The sequence below is a fragment of the Ranitomeya imitator genome, chromosome 1, assembly GCF_032444005.1.
Source record: "Ranitomeya imitator isolate aRanImi1 chromosome 1, aRanImi1.pri, whole genome shotgun sequence".
NCBI classification, from domain to species: Eukaryota; Metazoa; Chordata; class Amphibia; order Anura; family Dendrobatidae; genus Ranitomeya; species Ranitomeya imitator.
In genome coordinates this window covers 566,781,106-566,800,904 of record NC_091282.1, presented here as the reverse complement: position 1 = coordinate 566,800,904, position 19,799 = coordinate 566,781,106, and the positions used below count along the sequence as shown (strand labels likewise).

General features: G+C 44.4%; 1 protein-coding gene across 7 annotated transcripts in view; it reads right to left on the bottom strand.

The window, feature by feature from the left end:
- Positions 1 to 19,799, bottom strand: part of PTPRS (protein tyrosine phosphatase receptor type S) — a 715,207-nt gene that overhangs the window by 128,342 nt on the left and 567,066 nt on the right. For all 7 annotated transcript variants that reach the window (XM_069767783.1, XM_069767788.1, XM_069767782.1 and 4 more), the window contains 2 exons: positions 19,323 to 19,413; positions 7,653 to 7,868 (listed from right to left, as the gene is read on the bottom strand). In XM_069767783.1, coding sequence (XP_069623884.1) covers positions 7,653 to 7,868; positions 19,323 to 19,413 — 307 coding nt within the window. The remainder of the gene's footprint in view (positions 1 to 7,652; positions 7,869 to 19,322; positions 19,414 to 19,799) is intronic.

Genomic DNA, 19,799 nt, shown 5'->3' with positions numbered 1-19,799 from the left:
TTCCGGTGCTAATACAACTCTATGAGAAAAAAATGGATATGGCAGAAAAAAAACGGATCCGCCAAAGTCATGGTAGACTAAGAGGATCGCTTTGTCTCTATATTTTGCACTATACATAACACCCAAATCCTTATAGTAGCCATTTATATCCCTCCACCTTACTCCGGTGAGGTGCTGAAAAAAATACTCTCTCCTCCACACTTCCACAAGTGCCTTTGCTCATGATGGGGGATTTCAATATGTATTTACACCTGTAGTGGGATAAATTTCATACAGGAACCATATCTGAATCAGCCTCACAGACCTCTCTATCCAGAGTTCTATCGGAGCTGGAGTTGATAGAAATTTGGCGCACTAAGCATCTCAATATCAAACAATACTTTTGCTATTCAACATCTTACCATTCGTTATCCAGAATTGACTTGGGGGTTGGAAATGCGAATATGATGTCTCTGGTAAAGGAGGTTGAATATTTACCTAGAACTGTGTCGGATCACTCCCCCATAAGGGTACAAATGAGGTTGGGCATGAAGGGCTTGGTCACCAAGAACATATGGCGGTTAAACCCATTTTGGATTCAGACTATTGGGGGTTCTCCACACGACACATTACAGGAATACTTTAACATTAATATGGACTCCACTTCGTGGTTAATAGTATGGGATGCTATGAAAGCATTTGTTAGAGGGCTCTATATTGGTGAAATTAGTAAACGGAAAACTAAAACAAGAGAATACACCCAAAAGTTACACGCGCAGGTCAGCTTAGCAGAATCAGAATTTATATGAAACCCCTAAGTTAGCACTGCGGGAAATATGAAAGAATCTCAAAAACTAATGAAAAATCACCTATTGGGACTAGCTGCACAAAAACTTTTTTTAGAAAAACAAACATTTTTCGGAGGGTAAAAGTGCGACCCACTTGCTAGCAACTATTGCTAAAGCTCAAAATGTGTTCTCGTACATTTCTAGACTAGTCTCTGACACTAGGGTTGTGGTTACGGAGGATGGAGATATTCTCCACACTCTGCATAATTACTTTTCTAGTATTTACTCTTCTAGAACCATCACCAATTCAGAAGAAATAGAGAACTTTTTAGCAACCATTTCATTACCACAATTATCAAATCTAGAGAGTGATATACTAGAGAAACCAATTTAACTTGAGGAATTAGAGGAGGCCATTTAAGGGTCCCAGAATGAGAAGACCCCAGGCTCAGATGCGCTACCAAGGGAATTCTTCAAAAACATATAAAGAAATATTGCTTCCAAATTTACTGGCAGTTTTTCAAGAAAGTATTAGAATTGGTAACCTCCCAGAATCTATTAAAGAGGTGGTGGTTTTGATATTGAAACCTGGAAAGGATCGATCCCTGCCTGATTCTTGTAGACCCATCTCCCTCCTCCAAACCGACGTCAAACTGCTAGCTAAGATTCTTGCAAATAGATTATCCAAGTTGATTACAAGGAAAATACACAATGATCAAACTGGATTTATACCAAACAAGTCCACCTCAAATAATATAAGGCATATATAATAATATAAGGGGATGCAGCTTAGTTCAAAATCCAAGGGAACAAGGTTGATCCTTTCCTTAGACAGTGCCAAGGTATCAGACAGCATTGAAAGGAACTTTTTGAGGGCTGTGTTAAAGGGCATGAGATTCGGCTACATTTTTTTCAGTGATCCAGTTATTGTATAGTTCTCCTAGGGCAAAACTCTGGGTTAACAGTCATATATCGGGATTGTTTGATCTGGGAAAGGGAATATGGCAGGGTTGTCCCCTGTCACCCGTTCTTTTTGCAATAGCCATAGAGCCATTTGCCTGTTTGATACAAAATAATCCTGCAATCTCTGGCTTTCGGTGTGGGTGAATATAGATGAAAATACGTGGATGAAATGCCTAGGCACTTCTATAGGACCAGTAATGAACAATTAAAAGATATGGGAAATGGTCGGGCCTTCTAATTAACTGGAGTAAATCGGTACTTATGCCTGTTGATCCTCTGCCAGAGGAATACTCATTAGAGCATAGTAAACTCTTTTACATATTTGGGGGTAATAGTCTCTGATAACCCTCAGGACTTTCTTTCACATAAGGCTGGTTTCACACTAGCATATGGGAGTGCTGCGGATGGCAGCGTACTTCCTCCCTGAAACCACGCCTATGCTCCGCCTATGCCTCTTTGCATCCTGTGGTGCCCTATCTTTATCATTTGGTACGCAGGGACGTATGCTGTTTGCGGATTCCTCCACATGCGCCATTTGGACGCTGCGCCAACTGCAACAAAATGCAACAAGCTTGCAAGGAGGCATAGGCGGAGCGTAGGTGTGGTTTCATGGAGGAAGTACGCTGCCATTCGCAGCACTCTCGTACGCTAGTGTGAAACCAGCCCCCCTGCTGTTAAAATTTAGGTTTAAGGTGAATACATGGTGACGCCACCCGATGTCTCCAGTGGGAAGAAGTAATCTTTTGAAAATGATCCTAACGCAACAACTCCTTTATTTTCTTCATAATACTCCGATTTAGATTCCTATGTCTTTCTTTCATAAAATACATGGGCTGTTTCGGGAACTCATCTGCATAAAACAGCAACCCAGAATTAAACTTGAAACCCTGCAAAGGGGAAAGGATAATGGGGGCCTAGCAGTTCCAAATGCTTGGTTATACTTCATAGCCTTGCAGCTACAGCAGTTTCAGGGCTGGGGTAAAACTGATCACTGTGGAGCTTCATGTCAGCTAATGAAGGAGGGCACTAAATGGGAGATACCACTATTAGCTATTGAGGCTGGTTTTTTGGTTGGTCTAAATTCTGAGATAGGGGCAAAGACATTCTGCTATCAAAGGATTCACAAACTAGTCCCCCTCTGTGGCACAATTCTAAACTAGGGGAAGTGGCTAAATTAGAGGGCTTCGGTGAATAGCAACACAGATGGATTTTACTATTGACCCAAATAATACGTGACGGATCAATCCAAAGTTTTGATCGGATTCACTGTGGGTTTGGAATTCCACACAGAGCGTTCTATCAGTATTTACAGCTTCATCATGATTCCAGACACAAATTAAGACTACTAAGGAAGATATCACTAATCACTATATCTTAGATTTAATTGCTACAGCATCTAATTTCCTCCATTTACAGGATATTATTACCCTTATATCTAGATAAGCATCCCATGTTGGTCAGAACAAAGTAGGATGGGGATGTTGGCCCCATATCTGAAGAACAATGGAATGAAATACTAGAAACGACACCTATACTATCTTTATCTAAGTCCCAAAGAATGTCCTTAACCACAGGGTATATAAGACACCTATTATATTGTGTAAAATTGGGGCTCGGACTGAAGACTTATGTGCAAGATGGGGTATGAATCGGGCCCATCTGATGCATATGCTATGGGAATGAGTTGATATAGGCCACTACTGGTTGGGGTGACCTCCCTGATTAAAAGAGTATTTTGTACACACATACAACTTGATCCTAGGGTGTGCATACTGGGCCTTCTGGGGGTGGGAGTAGATTTAAGATCCCCTGTGACTACTGCCATTTTGAGAATACTCTTTATGGCCAGGAAATTGTTAACATTGCACTGGTTAGACCATAATCCCCCAATATTGGCGGAATTTAAAGCTAAAATTAATAATAACATATGCTTGGAGAGATGTACTTACAATAAAAGGAACTCAATAAAACAGTTTATAAATATATGGGAACGTGGTTTGTCATCCCTGATGTGGCATCTGTGGACTTACTCAAAACTGTACTAGACCGTTTGGCTATTTCGGCTTTTTAAATGCTGTATGTTTTTTTTTTTTTCTTATCAATTAGTGTTTATTGAAGATTTCCAAAACAATACAGTGCAGTCAAACAATAATAACAGTAACAGAGGTCAACTAAAAATGACCAGAAATAAGTAAAGGTACCTTCACACTGAGCGACGCTGCAGCGATACCGACAACGATGTCGATCGCTGCAGCGTCGCTGTTTGGTCGCTGGAGAGCTGTCACACAGACAGCTCTCCAGCGACCAACGATGCCGGTAACCAGGGTAAATATCGGGTTACTAAGCGCAGGGCCGCGCTTAGTAACCCGATGTTTACCCTGGTTACCAGCGTAAAAGTTAAAAAAACAAACAATACATACTTACCTTCCGCTGTCTGTCCCCCGGCGTCCTGCTTCTCTGTGCTGTGTAAGCACAGCGGCCGGAAAGCACAGCGGTGACAGCCGGCGCTCACAGCCAGTGCAGGAAAGCACAGCGCCGGGGACAGACAGCGAAGGTAAGTATGTAGTGTTTGTTTTTTTAACTTTTACGCTGGTAACCAGGGTAAACATCGGGTTACTAAGCGCGGCCCTGCAATAAAAGTACACATATTTGGTATCGCCGCATCCGTAACGACCCGCTCTATAAAACTATCCTATTAGTTAACCCTTCAGTGAACACCGCAAAAAAAAAAAAAACAATGCAAAAAACAATGCTTTATCATCATACTGCAGAACAAAAAGTGCAATAAAATGTGATCAAAAAGACGGATATAAATAACTATGGTACCGCTGAAAACGTCATCTTGTCCAGCAAAAAAAAAGCCGCCATACAGCATCAGCAGAAAAATAAAAAAGTTATAGCTCTCAGAATAAAGTGATGCAAAAACAATTATTTTTTATATAAAATAGTTTTTATTGTGTAAAAGCGCCAAAACATAAAAAATGATATAAATGAGGTATCGCTGTAATCATACTAACCCGAAGAACAAAACTGCTTTATCAATTTTACCATACACGGAATGGTATAAGGGGTTCTGCAAACGCAACGTGACGCCCGCAGACCATTCCATCAAAGTCTGCATTTCAAAACAGCGCTCCTTCCCTTCCGAGCTCTGCCATGCGCCCAAACGGTGGTTCCCCCACATATGGGGTATCAGCATACTCAGGACAAATTGGACAATGACTTTTGGGGTCCAATTTCTCCTGTTACCCTTGGGAAAATAAAAAATTGCAGGCAAAAAAGATCATTTTGTGGAAAAAAAATGATTTTTTAATTTTCACGGCTCTACATTCTAAACTTTAGTGAAACAATTGGAGGTTCAAAGTGCTCACCACACATCTAGATAAGTTCCTTAGGGGGTCTTCCATATATGGGGTATCAGTGTACTGAGGATAAATTGCACAACAACTTTTGGGGTCCAATTTGTCTTGTTACCCTTGGGTAAATAAAAAATTTGGGGCAAAAAGATAATTTTTGTGAAAAAAATGTGATTTTTTTTTTACGGCTCTACATTATAAACTTCTATGAAGCATTTGTGGGTTCAAAGTGCTCACCACACATCTAGATTAGTTCCTTAGGGGGTCTACTTTCCAAAATGCTATCACTTGTGGGGGATTTCCACTAATTAGGCACATCAGAGGCTCTCCAAACGCGACATGGTGTCCGATCTCAATTCCAGCAAATTTTGCATTGAAAAGTCAAATGGCGCTGCTTCACTTCCGAGCTCTGCCATGTGCCCAAACAGTAGTTTACCCCCACATATGGGGTATCGGCGTACTTGGGACAAATTGTACAACGACTTTTGTGGTCCAATTTCTCCTGTTACCCTTGGTAAAATAAAACAAATTGGATCTGAAGTAAAAACTTTGTGAAAAAATGTTAAATGTCCAATTTATTTTAAACATTCCAAAAATTCCTGTGAAGCATCTGAAGGGTTAGTAAACTTTTTGAATGTGGTTTTGAGTACCTTCAGGGGTGCAATTTTTAAAATGGTGTAACTTTTGGGCATTTTCTGTCATATTGACCCCTCAAAGTGACTTCAAGCCTGAGGTGGTCCCTAAAAAAATGGTTTTGCACATTTTGTTGTAAAAATGAGAAATCGCTGGTCAACTTTTAACTTCCTGACAAAAAAATAATGTTTCTAAAATTGTGCTAATGTAAAGCAGACATGTGGGTAATGTTATTTATTAACTATTTTGTATGATGTGACTCTCTAATTTAAGGGCATAAAAACTAAAAGTTTAAAAATTGTAAAATTTTCGCCAAATTTCCATTTTTTTCACAAATAAACACAAGTCAAATCGAAGAAATTTTACCACTATCATATAGTACAATATGTCATGAGAAAACAATCTCAGGATTCCCAGGATCCGTTGAAGCGTTTCAGAGTTATGACCTCATAAAATGACAGTGGTCAGAATTGAAAAAAATGGTCTGGTCAGGAAGTTGAAAACAGGCTTCGGGGTGAAGGGGTTAAGGGAACGAAGACGTCGATGGCCAAATGGTCCTCTGAAGCGGAGATGGTATTCCAGGAGTTGAAGCTTACCCTATGCAAATAGCTTGTCTTGGTGGTATCTAACTATACTAAGGAGATTGTGGTCCAGAAGGACATATCCGAGGTCGTGTTGGGAGCTGTGTTATCCCAGGAAATAGATAGGGACAAACATGCAGTCCTATACCTGAGTAGGAAACTCCCCTCCTGTGAAAAGAACTATGCATGCCATCGTAGAGAAAGCATGCTTGGCCATCAAATGGGCAATTGACTACCTGATAGGCAGGAAGTTCAGGCTAGTATCAGATCTGGTACCACTGAGATGGATTAGGGAAAGGAAGGGGAAGAATGCCCAGGTGACTAGGTGGTTTCTAGAATTTTAGATTTCATGTGGAGAACAGGGCCGGGAAACTGCATGCTAACGTAGATGCCCTGTCCAGACTGCTTAGTGAGTACAGGTGCCAAAACTTCTGGCACTGGGCAGGGTGGGGGGTATATCCTGAGTGGGTGGATCCCCGCAGTTGCAGAGACTATATACCATATTGTCTTGTTTTCCTGTTTTGCCTGAAAGGCGGCGTTTATTTTCACTTTGCACTGGGTTATGTCCCAGATATAATAAACCAGTGGAAGATTTAAAGAGACAGTGTACCTGTGTCTACCTCCGTGTGCAGCCGAGAGAGCCAATCTACCACAATATATACATAAACACACATATTTATGTTTTTCTCCAATTGAATATCCACCTCTATTAGTATTGGCCAAGGTAACTCATCCTAAAGTTAAATTGTGTAACTCAAAAGCTTCCATTTTTCACACCTCAAAGGCTCTGGTGGCCAATCTCACTGGCAGCAAACTATACATTGTGTACAATAAAAACTCTCTTAACAGGAGAATGACAGAAGATAGAAAAAGCAAGCCAACTGCAATCTTGCAGTCTAACTAACTGTACCAATTTTACAACATTAGAATATCCCTTCAAGGATCAACTTTCTGTTCAAATATGAGGATTTTTTGCATTTACATGATCAAACTACTTTTATTTGCTAAATATATACCGTACTTCACACTCTAAGCATCTTATCCTACAGCTAGTGACCAGCTAAGCACCAATATTCCCACTGCTAAAAGTCCTGGTGATCTGTTACATATGGACATCGGTTCTTTGGGTGGCAAGCTCAAAAATATTGCAATTGCACAGGTTATCTGTTACATAAACTACAAATTCAATTTTAATTTGTTAAAAAAAATAAAACAGAAAAAAGTTCCTTTATAAACTCACAATACCAAAAGGGTTTGTATCTAAACATGGTAAGGTATGATATAGGAAAATATATATGTTTCGTGCATCTATGCCTTTTTAAAAGGTAAAAAACAACAAAAATACTACTTACCGCTTCTGCACCTTCCAACATGGCCAAGATAAAGAAAACATATCTTTGCCCAAACTCAAGAGCTTTGTTTTCAAATCCATCATGAATTTTCTGGTCACCAAGTGTAAACTCATGAGGCAGTGACGGGAAATGTGCAGCAATGTATGGCTTGAGGACCTCCACATGCCTTAGATGACGCAAACTTCGACGATGCAACTTCGTAATACTGTGAACTAACTGTAACACAAATGAACAGTTACAGAGATAGCATAATCTTATTATGAGAATAAGGCAAGTCATCTTAAAGGGAACCTGTCAGCAGTCTTCATTATGAATATATAAACAGAGCACCACATGAAGACCCAACAAACAGGTCGACCAGGAGCAAGAGCAGATCATTAACTGAAAACTGAAAATAAAGATTAAACAACCACAAGATGGATTTCATCACCCAGGTACCATTGTAATCAGTATAAGGCCGGCGTCACACTCAGCGTATAAAAATACGGTCCGTAATTTACGGCCGTAATACGCAGAAAAGTCCTCAAAATAGTGGTCCGTATCTCATCCGTAGGCAGGGTGTGTCAGCGTATTTTGCGCATGGCATCCTCCGTATGTAATTCGTATGGCATCCGTACTGCGAGATTTTCTTGCAGGCTTGCAAAACTGACATACGGACATACAATGGATCCATGTTCTCCAAAAAACATAAAAACATATGTACTGTCTATATATATACAGTGGGGCAAAAAAGTATTTAGTCAGTCAGCAATAGTGCAAGTTCCACCACTTAAAAAGATGAGAGGCATCTGTAATTTACATCATAGGTAGACCTCAACTATGGGAGACAAACTGAGAAAAAAAAATCCAGAAAATCACATTGTCTGTTTTTTTAACATTTTATTTGCATATTATGGTGGAAAATAAGTATTTGGTCAGAAACAAAATTTCATCTCAATACTTTGTAATATATCCTTTGTTGGCAATGACAGAGGTCAAACGTTTTCTGTAAGTCTTCACAAGGTTGCCACACACTGTTGTTGGTATGTTGGCCCATTCCTCCATGCAGATCTCCTCTAGAGCAGTGATGTTTTTGGCTTTTCGCTTGACAACACGGACTTTCAACTGCCTCCAAAGGTTTTCTATAGGGTTGAGATCTGGAGACTGGCTAGGCCACTCCAGGACCTTGAAATGCTTCTTACGAAGCCACTCCTTCGTTGCCCTGGCGGTGTGCTTTGGATCATTGTCATGTTGAAAGACCCAGCCACGTTTCATCTTCAATGCCCTTGCTGATGGAAGGAGGTTTGCACTCAAAATCTCACGATACATGGCCCCATTCATTCTTTCATGTACCCGGATCAGTCGTCCTGGCCCCTTTGCAGAGAAACAGCCCCAAAGCATGATGTTTCCACCACCATGCTTTACAGTAGGTATGGTGTTTGATGGATGCAACTCAGTATTCTTTTTCCTCCAAACACGACAAGTTGTGTTTCTACCAAACAGTTCCAGTTTGGTTTCATCAGACCATAGGACATTCTCCCAAAACTCCTCTGGATCATCCAAATGCTCTCTAGCAAACTTCAGACGGGCCCGGACATGTACTGGCTTAAGTAGTGGGACACGTCTGGCACTGCAGGATCTGAGTCCATGGTGGCGTAGTGTGTTACTTATGGTAGGCCTTGTTACATTGGTCCCAGCTCTCTGCAGTTCATTCACTAGGTCCTCCCGCGTGGTTCTGGGATTTTTGCTCACCGTTCTTGTGATCATTCTGACCCCACGGGGTGGGATTTTGCGTGGAGCCCCAGATCGAGGGAGATTATCAGTGGTCTTGTATGTCTTCCATTTTCTAATTATTGCTCCCACTGTTGATTTCTTCACTCCAAGCTGGTTGGCTATTGCAGATTCAGTCTTCCCAGCCTGGTGCAGGGCTACAATTTTGTTTCTGGTGTCCTTTGACAGCTCTTTGGTCTTCACCATAGTGGAGTTTGGAGTCAGACTGTTTGAGGGTGTGCACAGGTGTCTTTTTATACTGATAACAAGTTTAAACAGGTGCCATTACTACAGGTAATGAGTGGAGGAAAGAGGAGACTCTTAAAGAAGAAGTTACAGGTCTGTGAGAGCCAGAAATCTTGATTGTTTGTTTCTGACCAAATACTTATTTTCCACCATAATATGCAAAAAAAATGATAAAAAAACAGGCAATGTGATTTTCTGGATTTTTTTTTCTCAGTTTGTCTCCCGTAGTTGAGGTCTACCTATGCTGTAAATTACAGACGCCTCTCATCTTTTTAAGTGGTGGAACTTGCACTAATGCTGAATGACTAAATACTTTTTTGCCCCACTGTATATATATATATATATATATATATGTCAGTGAGGCACATATATATCTATATATTAATATTTCATCCAGCGCGAGATAGCTTAAAAGTCGGTAATTCAATTGCCGGCTTTTGCTATCTCCTTCCTAAACCCGACATGATATGAGACATGGTTTACATACAGTAAACCATGTCATATCCCCATTTTTTTTGCATAATCCACACTACTAATGTTAGTAGTGTGCATGTGCAAAATTTGGGCTGTCTAGCTATTAAATTATGTTAGTAGTGTGTATGTGCAAAATTTGGGCTGTCTAGCTATTAAATCAAAGGGTTAAATGGCGGAAAAAATTGGCGTGGGCTCCCGCGCAATTTTCTCCGCCAGAGTAGTAAAGCCAGTGACTGAGGGCAGATATTAATAGCCTGGAGAGGGTCCATGGTTATTGCCCCCCCCCCCCCCCCCCCGGCTAAAAACATCTGCCCCCAGCCACCCCAGAAAAGGCACATCTGGAAGATGCGCCTATTCTGGCACTTGACCACTCTCTTCCCACTCCAGTGTAGCGGTGGGATATGGGGTAATGAAGGGTTAATGTCACCTTACTATTGTAAGGTGACATTAAGCCAGATTAATAATGGAGAGTCACCTATCCATTATTAATCCAATAGCATGAAATGGTTAAAAAACACACACACAATATTGCAAAGTATTTTAATGAAATAAACACACAGGTTGTTGTAATATTTTATTCCACTCTCAATCCACCTGAAGACCCTCGACCTGTAACAAAGTTAAAAAAATAAACCAACAATATCTCATACCTTCCGTCGATATGTCCCACGATGTAAATCCATCTGAAGGGGTTAAATTATTTTACAGGCAGGAGCTCTGCTATAATGCAGCTGTGCTCGTGCCTGTAAAACCCCGGGGAATTAATGGAATGTAGGTTAATGACCTGTAGTTACCTTCAGTTGCGGTGATGCGCCCTCTGCTGGATGTCTGTTATGACCTGGTGGTTAGGAGCACCCGGAATGACCTGATAGTTAAACCTCATACAGGACGAGCTCTGGGATGTGGGAGCTCTGCTGACCGCAAGCCCTAATCCTATCGCACACACTAGAAATAGCCGTGGAGCGCTCCTGACGCTCCCTAGGCGCCTCGTCACAGCCTAAGGACTAGCTAGCCCTAGAGATAGAAAATAAAGCCTACCTTGCCTCAGAGAAATTCCCCAAAGGAAAAGGAAGCCCCCCACATATATTGACTGTGAGTAAAGATGAAAGTCACAAACGCAGAAATGAAACAGGTTTCAGCAAAGGGAGGCCAGACTTACTAAATAGACAGAGGATAGGAAAGGTAACTTTGCGATCAGCACAAAAACCTACAAAAGACCACGCAGAGCTCTGGGATGCAGAGTGGCCCCTCCGCCACACACGATGTAAATCCATCTGAAAAGGTTAAATTATGTTACAGGCAGGAGCTCTGCTATAATGCAGCTGTGCTCGTGCCTGTAAAACCCCGGGGAATGAATGGAATGTAGGTCAATGACCTGTAGTTACCTTCAGTTGCGGTGATGCACCCTCTGCTGGATGTCCTCATATAAACTCGAGCCTGGGAAAATATTCAGAAAAGTTCCCACACTCGAGGTCATATGAGGACATCTGTTGTGAATTCTCTTGTCGAACTCCCTCCTGTGGTCGTGAATGGGACTTCGGCGACTTCTGTCTATGGGCTCCCTCTGGTGGCTATGAGTGAAGCTGCTGCTTCTGAGGTTCCTTACACATGTGACATGGTTTATCCTTTGGTTGGCTGCTCTATTTAACTCCTCTCAGATCGTTACTCCATGCCAGCTGTCAATGTTTTTGCATTGGTTCAGTTCGCTCCTGGATCTCTCTGGTGACCTGCCTTCTCCTGCAGAAGCTAAGTTCCTGATAGTCATTATTTGTTCACTGTTTTCTTGTCCAGCTGGTTATCATGATTTTGTCCTGCTAGCTGGAAGCTCTGGGATGCAGAGTGGCCCCTCCGCACCGTGAGTCGGTGCGGAGGTCTTTTTTGGACACTCTGCGTGGTCTTTTGTAGGTTTTTGTGCTGATCGCAAAGTTACCTTTCCTATCCTCTGTCTATTTAGTAAGTCTGGCCTCCCTTTGCTGAAACCGGTTTCATTTCTGCGTTTGTGACTTTCATCTTTATTCACAGTCAATATATGTGGGGGGCTTCCTTTACCTTTGGGGAATTTCTCTGAGCAAGTCACTTGCTATTCAGCGGTGGATGCCGCGATGACAGCACCCATATAGGCTGTAACTTTTCTCTCTGGATATCCAATACTATATTGGTAGCAACCTCCGGGCAGGCCATATAGCCACTTGAATCTATACATTGTCCCAGTAAACGTTACTGATGAAGGTCCAGTTGTGGGACCGAAACGTTTTCTGATTTGAGATAATAAATCTTTCGTTTCTTCACACCACAAAGTTGAGTGCCGGGTTTTGTATTATATGCAGTGTGATAGGACTTTGACCAGAGCTGAATGGCAAGAACACAGACGTCGGAATGGGCTGTGTTTTTACTGTGGTGAATCCACTCATGCTATCTCCGATTGTCCTAAGCGCACTAAGCGGTTCGCTAGGTCTGCCACCATTGGTACGGTACAGTCTAAATTTCTTTTGTCCGTTACTCTGATTTGATCTCTGTCGTCCTATTCTGTAATGGCATTTGTGGATTCAGGCGCTGCCCTGAATTTGATGGACTTGGAGTTTGCCAGGCGCTGTGGTTTTTTCTTGGAGCCCTTGCAGTATCCTATTCCATTGAGAGGAATTGATGCTACGCCTTTGGCCAACAATAAGCCTCAGTACTGGACTCAATTGACCATGTGCATGGCTCCTGCACATCAGGAGGATATTCGCTTTTTGGTGTTGCATAATCTGCATGATGTGGTCAATTGGTCCTCTGCGGCTGTAGAGGCTTTTCAGGAGTTGAAGCGTCGTTTTGCTTCTGCTCCTGTGTTGTGCCAGCCAGATGTTTCGCTCCCATTCAGGTTGAGGTTGATGCTTCTGAAATTGGAGCAGGGGCGGTTTTGTCGCAAAGAAGTTCTGATGGCTCGGTGATGAAACCCTGTGCCTTCTTTTCTAGAAAATTCTCGCCTGCTGAGCGCAATTATGATGTGGGCAATCGGGAGTTGTTGGCCATGAAGTGGGCATTCGAGGAGTGGCGATATTGGCTTGAAGGAGCTAAACATCGCGTGGTGGTCTTGATGGATCACAAGAATTTGACTTATCTCGAGTCTGCCAAACGGTTGAATCCTAGACAGGCTCGATGGTCGCTCTTTTTCTCCCGTTTTGATTTTGTGGTTTCATACCTTCCGAGATCTAAGAATGTGAAGGCTGACGCCCTGTCAAGGAGTTTTGTGCCTGACTCTCCGGGTGTTCCGGAGCCGGCGGGTATTCTTAAAGAAGGGGTAATTTTGTCTGCCATTTCCCCTGATTTGTGGCGTGTGCTGCAAAGTTTCAGGCTGATAGACCTGACCGTTGTCCTACGGAGAAACTGTTTGTCCCTGATAGATGGACTAGTAGAGTTATCTCTGAGATTCATTGTTCAGTGTTGGCTGGTCATCCTGGAATCTTTGGTACCAGAGATTTGGTGGCTAGATCCTTTTGGTGGCCTTCTTTGTCACGGGATGTGCGTTCTTTTGTGCAGTCCTGTGGGACTTGTGCTCGGGCTAAGCCCTGCTGTTCTCGTGCCAGTGGGTTGCTTTTGCCCTTGCCGATCCCGAAGAGGCCCTGGACGCATATTTCCATGGATTTTATTTCTGATCTCCCTGTTTCTCAAAAGATGTCGGTCATTTGGGTGGTTTGTGATCGCTTCTCTAAGATGGTCCATTTGGTACCCTTATCTAAACTGCCTTCCTCCTCTGATTTGGTGCCATTGTTTTTCCAGCATGTGGTTCGTTTGCATGGCATTCCAGAGAACATCGTCTCGGACAGAGGTTCCCAGTTTGTTTCGAGGTCTTGGCGGTCCTTTTGCGCTAAGATGGGCATTGATTTGTCTTTTTCTTCGGCTTTCCATCCTCAGACTAATGGCCAAACCGAGCGAACTAATCAGACTTTGGAGACATATCTGAGATGCTTTGTTTCTGCTGATCAGGATGATTGGGTGTCCTTCTTGCCTTTGGCTGAGTTCGCCCTTAATAATCTGGCCAGCTCGGCTACTTTAGTTTCTCCTTTTTTCTGTAATTCTGGTTTCCATCCTCGTTTCTCTTCAGGGCAGGTTGAGCCTTCGGACTGTCCTGGTGTGGATGCGGTGGTGGACAGGTTGCAGCAGATTTGGACTCATGTGGTGGACAATTTGACATTGTCCCAGGAGAAGGCTCAACGTTTCGCTAACCGCCGGCGTTGTGTTGGTCCCCGACTTCGTGTTGGGGATTTGGTTTAGTTGTCATCTCGTCACGTTCCTATGAAGGTTTCCTCTCCTAAGTTTAAGCCTCGTTTCATTGGGCCATATAAGATTTCTGAAGTTCTTAATCCTGTGTCATTTCGTTTGGAACTTCCAGCTTCTTTTGCCATCCATAATGTGTTCCATAGGTCGTTGTTGCAGAGACACGTGGCGCCTATGGTTCCCTCCGTTGATCCTCCTACCCCGGTGTTGGTCGAGGGGGAGTTGGAGTATGTGGTGGAGAAGATTTTGGATTCTCGTGTTTCGAGACGGAAACTCCAGTACCTGGTCAAGTGGAAGGGTTATGGTCAGGAAGATAATTCCTGGGTTTTTGCCTCTGATGTTCATGCTGCCGATCTTGTTCGTGCCTTTCATTTGGCTCATCCTGATCGGCCTGGGGGCTCTGGTGAGGGTTCGGTGACCCCTCCTCAAGGGGGGGGGGTACTGTTGTGAATTCTGTTGTCGAACCCCCTCCTGTGGTCGTGAATGGTACTTCGGCGAGTTCTGTCTATGGGCTCCCTCTGGTGGCTATGAGTGAAGCTGCTGCTTCTGAGGTTCCTTACACAGGTGACGTGGTTTATCCTTTGGTTGGCTGCTCTATTTAACTCCTCTCAGATCGTTACTCCATGCCAGCTGTCAATGTTTTTGCATTGGTTCAGTTCGCTCCTGGATCTCTCTGGTGACCTGCCTTCTCCTGCAGAAGCTAAGTTCCTGATAGTCATTATTTGTTCACTGTTTTCTTGTCCAGCTGGTTATCATGATTTTGTCCTGCTAGCTGGAAGCTCTGGGATGCAGAGTGGCCCCTCCGCACCGACTCACGGTGCGGAGGGGCCACTCTGCATCCCAGAGCTCTGCGTGGTCTTTTGTAGGTTTTTGTGCTGATCGCAAAGTTACCTTTCCTATCCTCTGTCTATTTAGTAAGTCTGGCCTCCCTTTGCTGAAACCTGTTTCATTTCTGCGTTTGTGACTTTCATCTTTACTCACAGTCAATATATGTGGGGGGCTTCCTTTACCTTTGGGGAATTTCTCTGAGGCAAGGTAGGCTTTATTTTCTATCTCTAGGGCTAGCTAGTCCTTAGGCTGTGACGAGGCGCCTAGGGAGCGTCAGGAGCGCTCCACGGCTATTTCTAGTGTGTGCGATAGGATTAGGGCTTGCGGTCAGCAGAGCTCCCACATCCCAGAGCTCGTCCTGTATGAGGTTTAACTATCAGGTCATTCCGGGTGCTCCTAACCACCAGGTCATAACAGACATCCAGCAGAGGGCGCATCACCGCAACTGAAGGTAACTACAGGTCATTGACCTACATTCCATTAATTCCCCGGGGTTTTACAGGCACGAGCACAGCTGCATTATAGCAGAGCTCCTGCCTGTAAAATAATTTAAATCAGATGGATTTACATCGTGGGACATATCGACGGAAGGTATGAGATATTGTTGGTTTATTTTTTTTAACTTTGTTACAGGTCGAGGGTCTTCAGGTGGATTGAGAGTCTAGTAAAATATTACAACAACCTGTGTGTTTATTTCATTAAAATACTTTGCAAATATTGTGTGTGTGTTTTTTTAACCATCTCATGCTATTGGATTAATAATGGATAGGTGTCATAATTGACGCCTCTCCATTATTAATCTGGCTTAATGTCACCTTACAATAGTAAGGTGACATTAACCCTTCATTACCGCATATCCCACCGCTACACGAGAGTGGAAAGAGAGTGGCCAAGTGCCAGAATAGGCGCATCTTCCAGATGTGCCTTTTCTGGGGTGGCTGGGGGCAGATGTTTTTAGCCAGGGGGGGCCAATAACCATGGACCCTCTCCAGGCTATTAATATCTGCCCTCAGTCACTGGCTTTACTACTCTGGCAGAGAAAATTGAGTGGGAGCCCACGCCAATTTTTTCCGCCATTTAACCCTTTAATTTAATAGCTAGACAGCCCAAATTTTGCACATACACACTACTAACATTAGTAGTGTGGATTATGCAAAAAAAATGTGGATATGACATGGTTTACTGTATGTAAACCATGTCTCATATTATGTCGGGTTTAGGAAGGAGATAGCAAAAGCCGGCAATTGAATTACCGGCTTTTAAGCTATCTCGTGCTGGATGAAATATTAATATATGTGTCTCAATGACATATATCTATAATATAACGCTGGGAGCGTCACTCTGTCCGAAGCCTTTATAGACTGCGCAGGCGCAAGCGTCGGGGCAGTCTGGGCCTCACAGAGTGACGCTCCAGGGAGATCGCGGTATGCGTTCACACTGAACGCACACCGCGATCTCCAACAGAGAAGCAGGGACCGCCAGGAGGGTGAGTATCGGCCACATTCACCTGTCCTGCGTTCCACCGCTGAGCGCCGCCATCTTCCCGGTCTTCTGCCTGTGACCTTCAGTTCAGAGGGCGCGATGACGCGCTTAATGCGCGCCGGCGCCGCCCTCTGACTGACCAGTCACAGCCAGAGGACCGGGAAGATGGCGGCGCGCAGCGGTGGAACGGGACAGACAGGTGACAGACAGGTGAGTATAGTAAGTGCTGGGGGGCCTGAGCTGGCGGCGATACCGGCACCTGACCCCCACAGCGCGCCGGTGTCCCCGCCTGCTCAGGCCCCCGGATGGGTGCAGCACATGACAGGATGGGGACGCAGGATGGGTGCAGCACATACCAGGATGGGGACGCAGGATGGGGACGCAGGATGGTTGCAGCACATACCAGGATGGGGACGCAGGATGGGGACGCAGGATGGTTGCAGCACATACCAGGATGGGGACGCAGGATGGGGACGCAGGATGGGTGCAGCACATGACAGGATGGGGATGCAGGATGGGTGCAGCACATGACAGGATGGGGATGCAGGATGGGTGCAGTACATACCAGGATGGGGACGCAGGATGGTTGCAGCACATACCAGGATGGGGACGCAGGATGGGGACGCAGGATGGGTGCAGCACATACCAGGATGGGGATGCAGGATGGGTGCAGCACATGACAGGATGGGGACGCAGGATGGGTGCAGCACATACCAGGATGGGGACGCAGGATGGGGACGCAGGATGGGTGCAGCACATACCAGGATGGGGACGCAGGATGGGTGCAGCACATGACAGGATGGGGACGCAGGATGGGTGCAGCACATGACAGGATGGGGACGCAGGATGGGTGCAGCACATACCAGGATGGGGACGCAGGATGAGTGCAGCACATGACAGGATGGGGACGCAGGATGGGTGCAGCACATACCAGGATGGGGACGCAGGATGGGTGCAGCACATGACAGGATGGGGACGCAGGATGGGTGCAGCACATGACAGGATGGGGACGCAGGATGGGTGCAGCACATGACAGGATGGGGGCGCAGGATGGGTGCAGCACATGACAAGATGGGGACGCAGGATGGGTGCAGCACATGACAGGATGGGGACGCAGGATGGGTGCAGCACATACCAGGATGGGGACGCAGGATGGGTGCAGCACATGACAGGATGGGGGCGCAGGATGGGTGCAGCACATGACAGGATGGGGACGCAGGATGGGTGCAGCACATGACAGGATGGGGATGCAGGATGGGGACGCAGGATGGGTGCAGCACATACCAGGATGGGGACGCAGGATGGGTGCAGCACATGACAGGATGGGGACGCAGGATGGGTGCAGCACATGACAGGATGGGGATGCAGGATGGGGACGCAGGATGGGTGCAGCACATACCAGGATGGGGACGCAGGATGGGTGCAGCACATGACAGGATGGGGACGCAGGATGGGTGCAGCACGTGACAGGATGGGGGCGCAGGATGGGTGCAGCACATGACAGGATGGGGACGCAGGATGGGTGCCGCACATGACAGGATGGGGACGCAGGATGGGTGCAGCATATGACAGGATGGGGACGCAGGATGGGTGCAGCACATGACAGGATGGGGACGCAGGATGGGTGCAGCACATGACAGGATGGGGACGCAGGATGGGGACGCAGGATGGAGCCGCACATACCAGGATGGAGACCCTATAACAATATAAATGCTTGCCACCCGGGCGTAGAACGGGTTAAATAGCTAGTATATATATATATATATATATATATATATATATACATACCTATTCTATGAGTACACATTTATTCTACCTATTCTATTGTAAGCTGTCCGTGTGATTTTACTGTACACCACACTGAGTTGCTGGCTTTTCTCTCTAACACCGCTGCGTATTTCTCACAAGTAACACGCATGGTCCGTGTGTAATCCGTATTTTTCTGGCCCCCAGACTTTCATTGGCGTATTTTTTGCGCAATACGGTGGCAAACGCAGCATGCTGCGATTTTCTATGGCCGTAGAAGACCGTATAATACGGATCAGTAAAATACGGCTGATAGGAGCTGGGGCATAGAGAAGCATTGTACCGTATGCAATCCGTATTTTCAGCACCTCTCTTACGTCCGTAAAACACGGTAGTGTGACGCCGGCCTAAGGGTGCTGACCTGACAGTGTCTGTAGGTTACTGTGCAGAACCCTGCTGACAGGTTCCCTTTAACAGTGGCAGATTTCTATTGATCTGACTCTTACTTAGCGAGGGATGTGCGCCTCTTGCCACCCATAATAATTTGAATTTATATAAAACTAAATCCTAATATGCTAATTTTCATATATGAGGATTGGCATTAGGACATGTCACTGCATAATTGCAACAGTCCACTGTATACCAGAAGTATCCAGATTTATTGGATAAGCTGAGTGCATCTGAAAATGTTTCACTAGGTACCCACATTCATCAAAAAACATGTGGATTTCTCTTCTGTGATTAACCTAATATTTAATTTGCTCATAGAGATGTTTCACCTTTCTTACTCCATAGATGACAGCAACCTCATACTTTGCAACCTCTACATAAGCCACATACAAAACAGAACAAGAGCTGGCTGTTGTGCATCTGGTAGAAATAACTCACCTCTTCTAAATCCATTTCTTCTGGACTTCCCCATGGATTAAGAAACTGCCCACGTGATTTCTTCAGAGGCACTACCACAATATAGTAACTCCTACAAAATGAAAAAGACTATATTATATCACTGGAAGCTAAAACACCTTCAAATAACAGTTTTTGAAAATATAAAAACACATGTATTTTGCAGTTGAGATAACTTCTAATATTTGTATGCATTATTTCCAAGCACACAAAAATCGAGTGGTGTGAAAAAGTGATTGTCCCCTTCCTGGTTTCCTATTCTTTTGCATGTTCGTTGCGCCTAAATGTTTCAGATAACAACACAAATTCAAATATTAGATAAAGATAACACAAGTAAACACAAAATTCAGTTTTTAAATGAAGATCTTTATTATTTAGAGAATAAAAAATCCAAACCTACAGGGTCCTGTGTGAAAAAGTGATTGCTCCCCCCTGTAAACCATAAAGTAACTGTGGTTT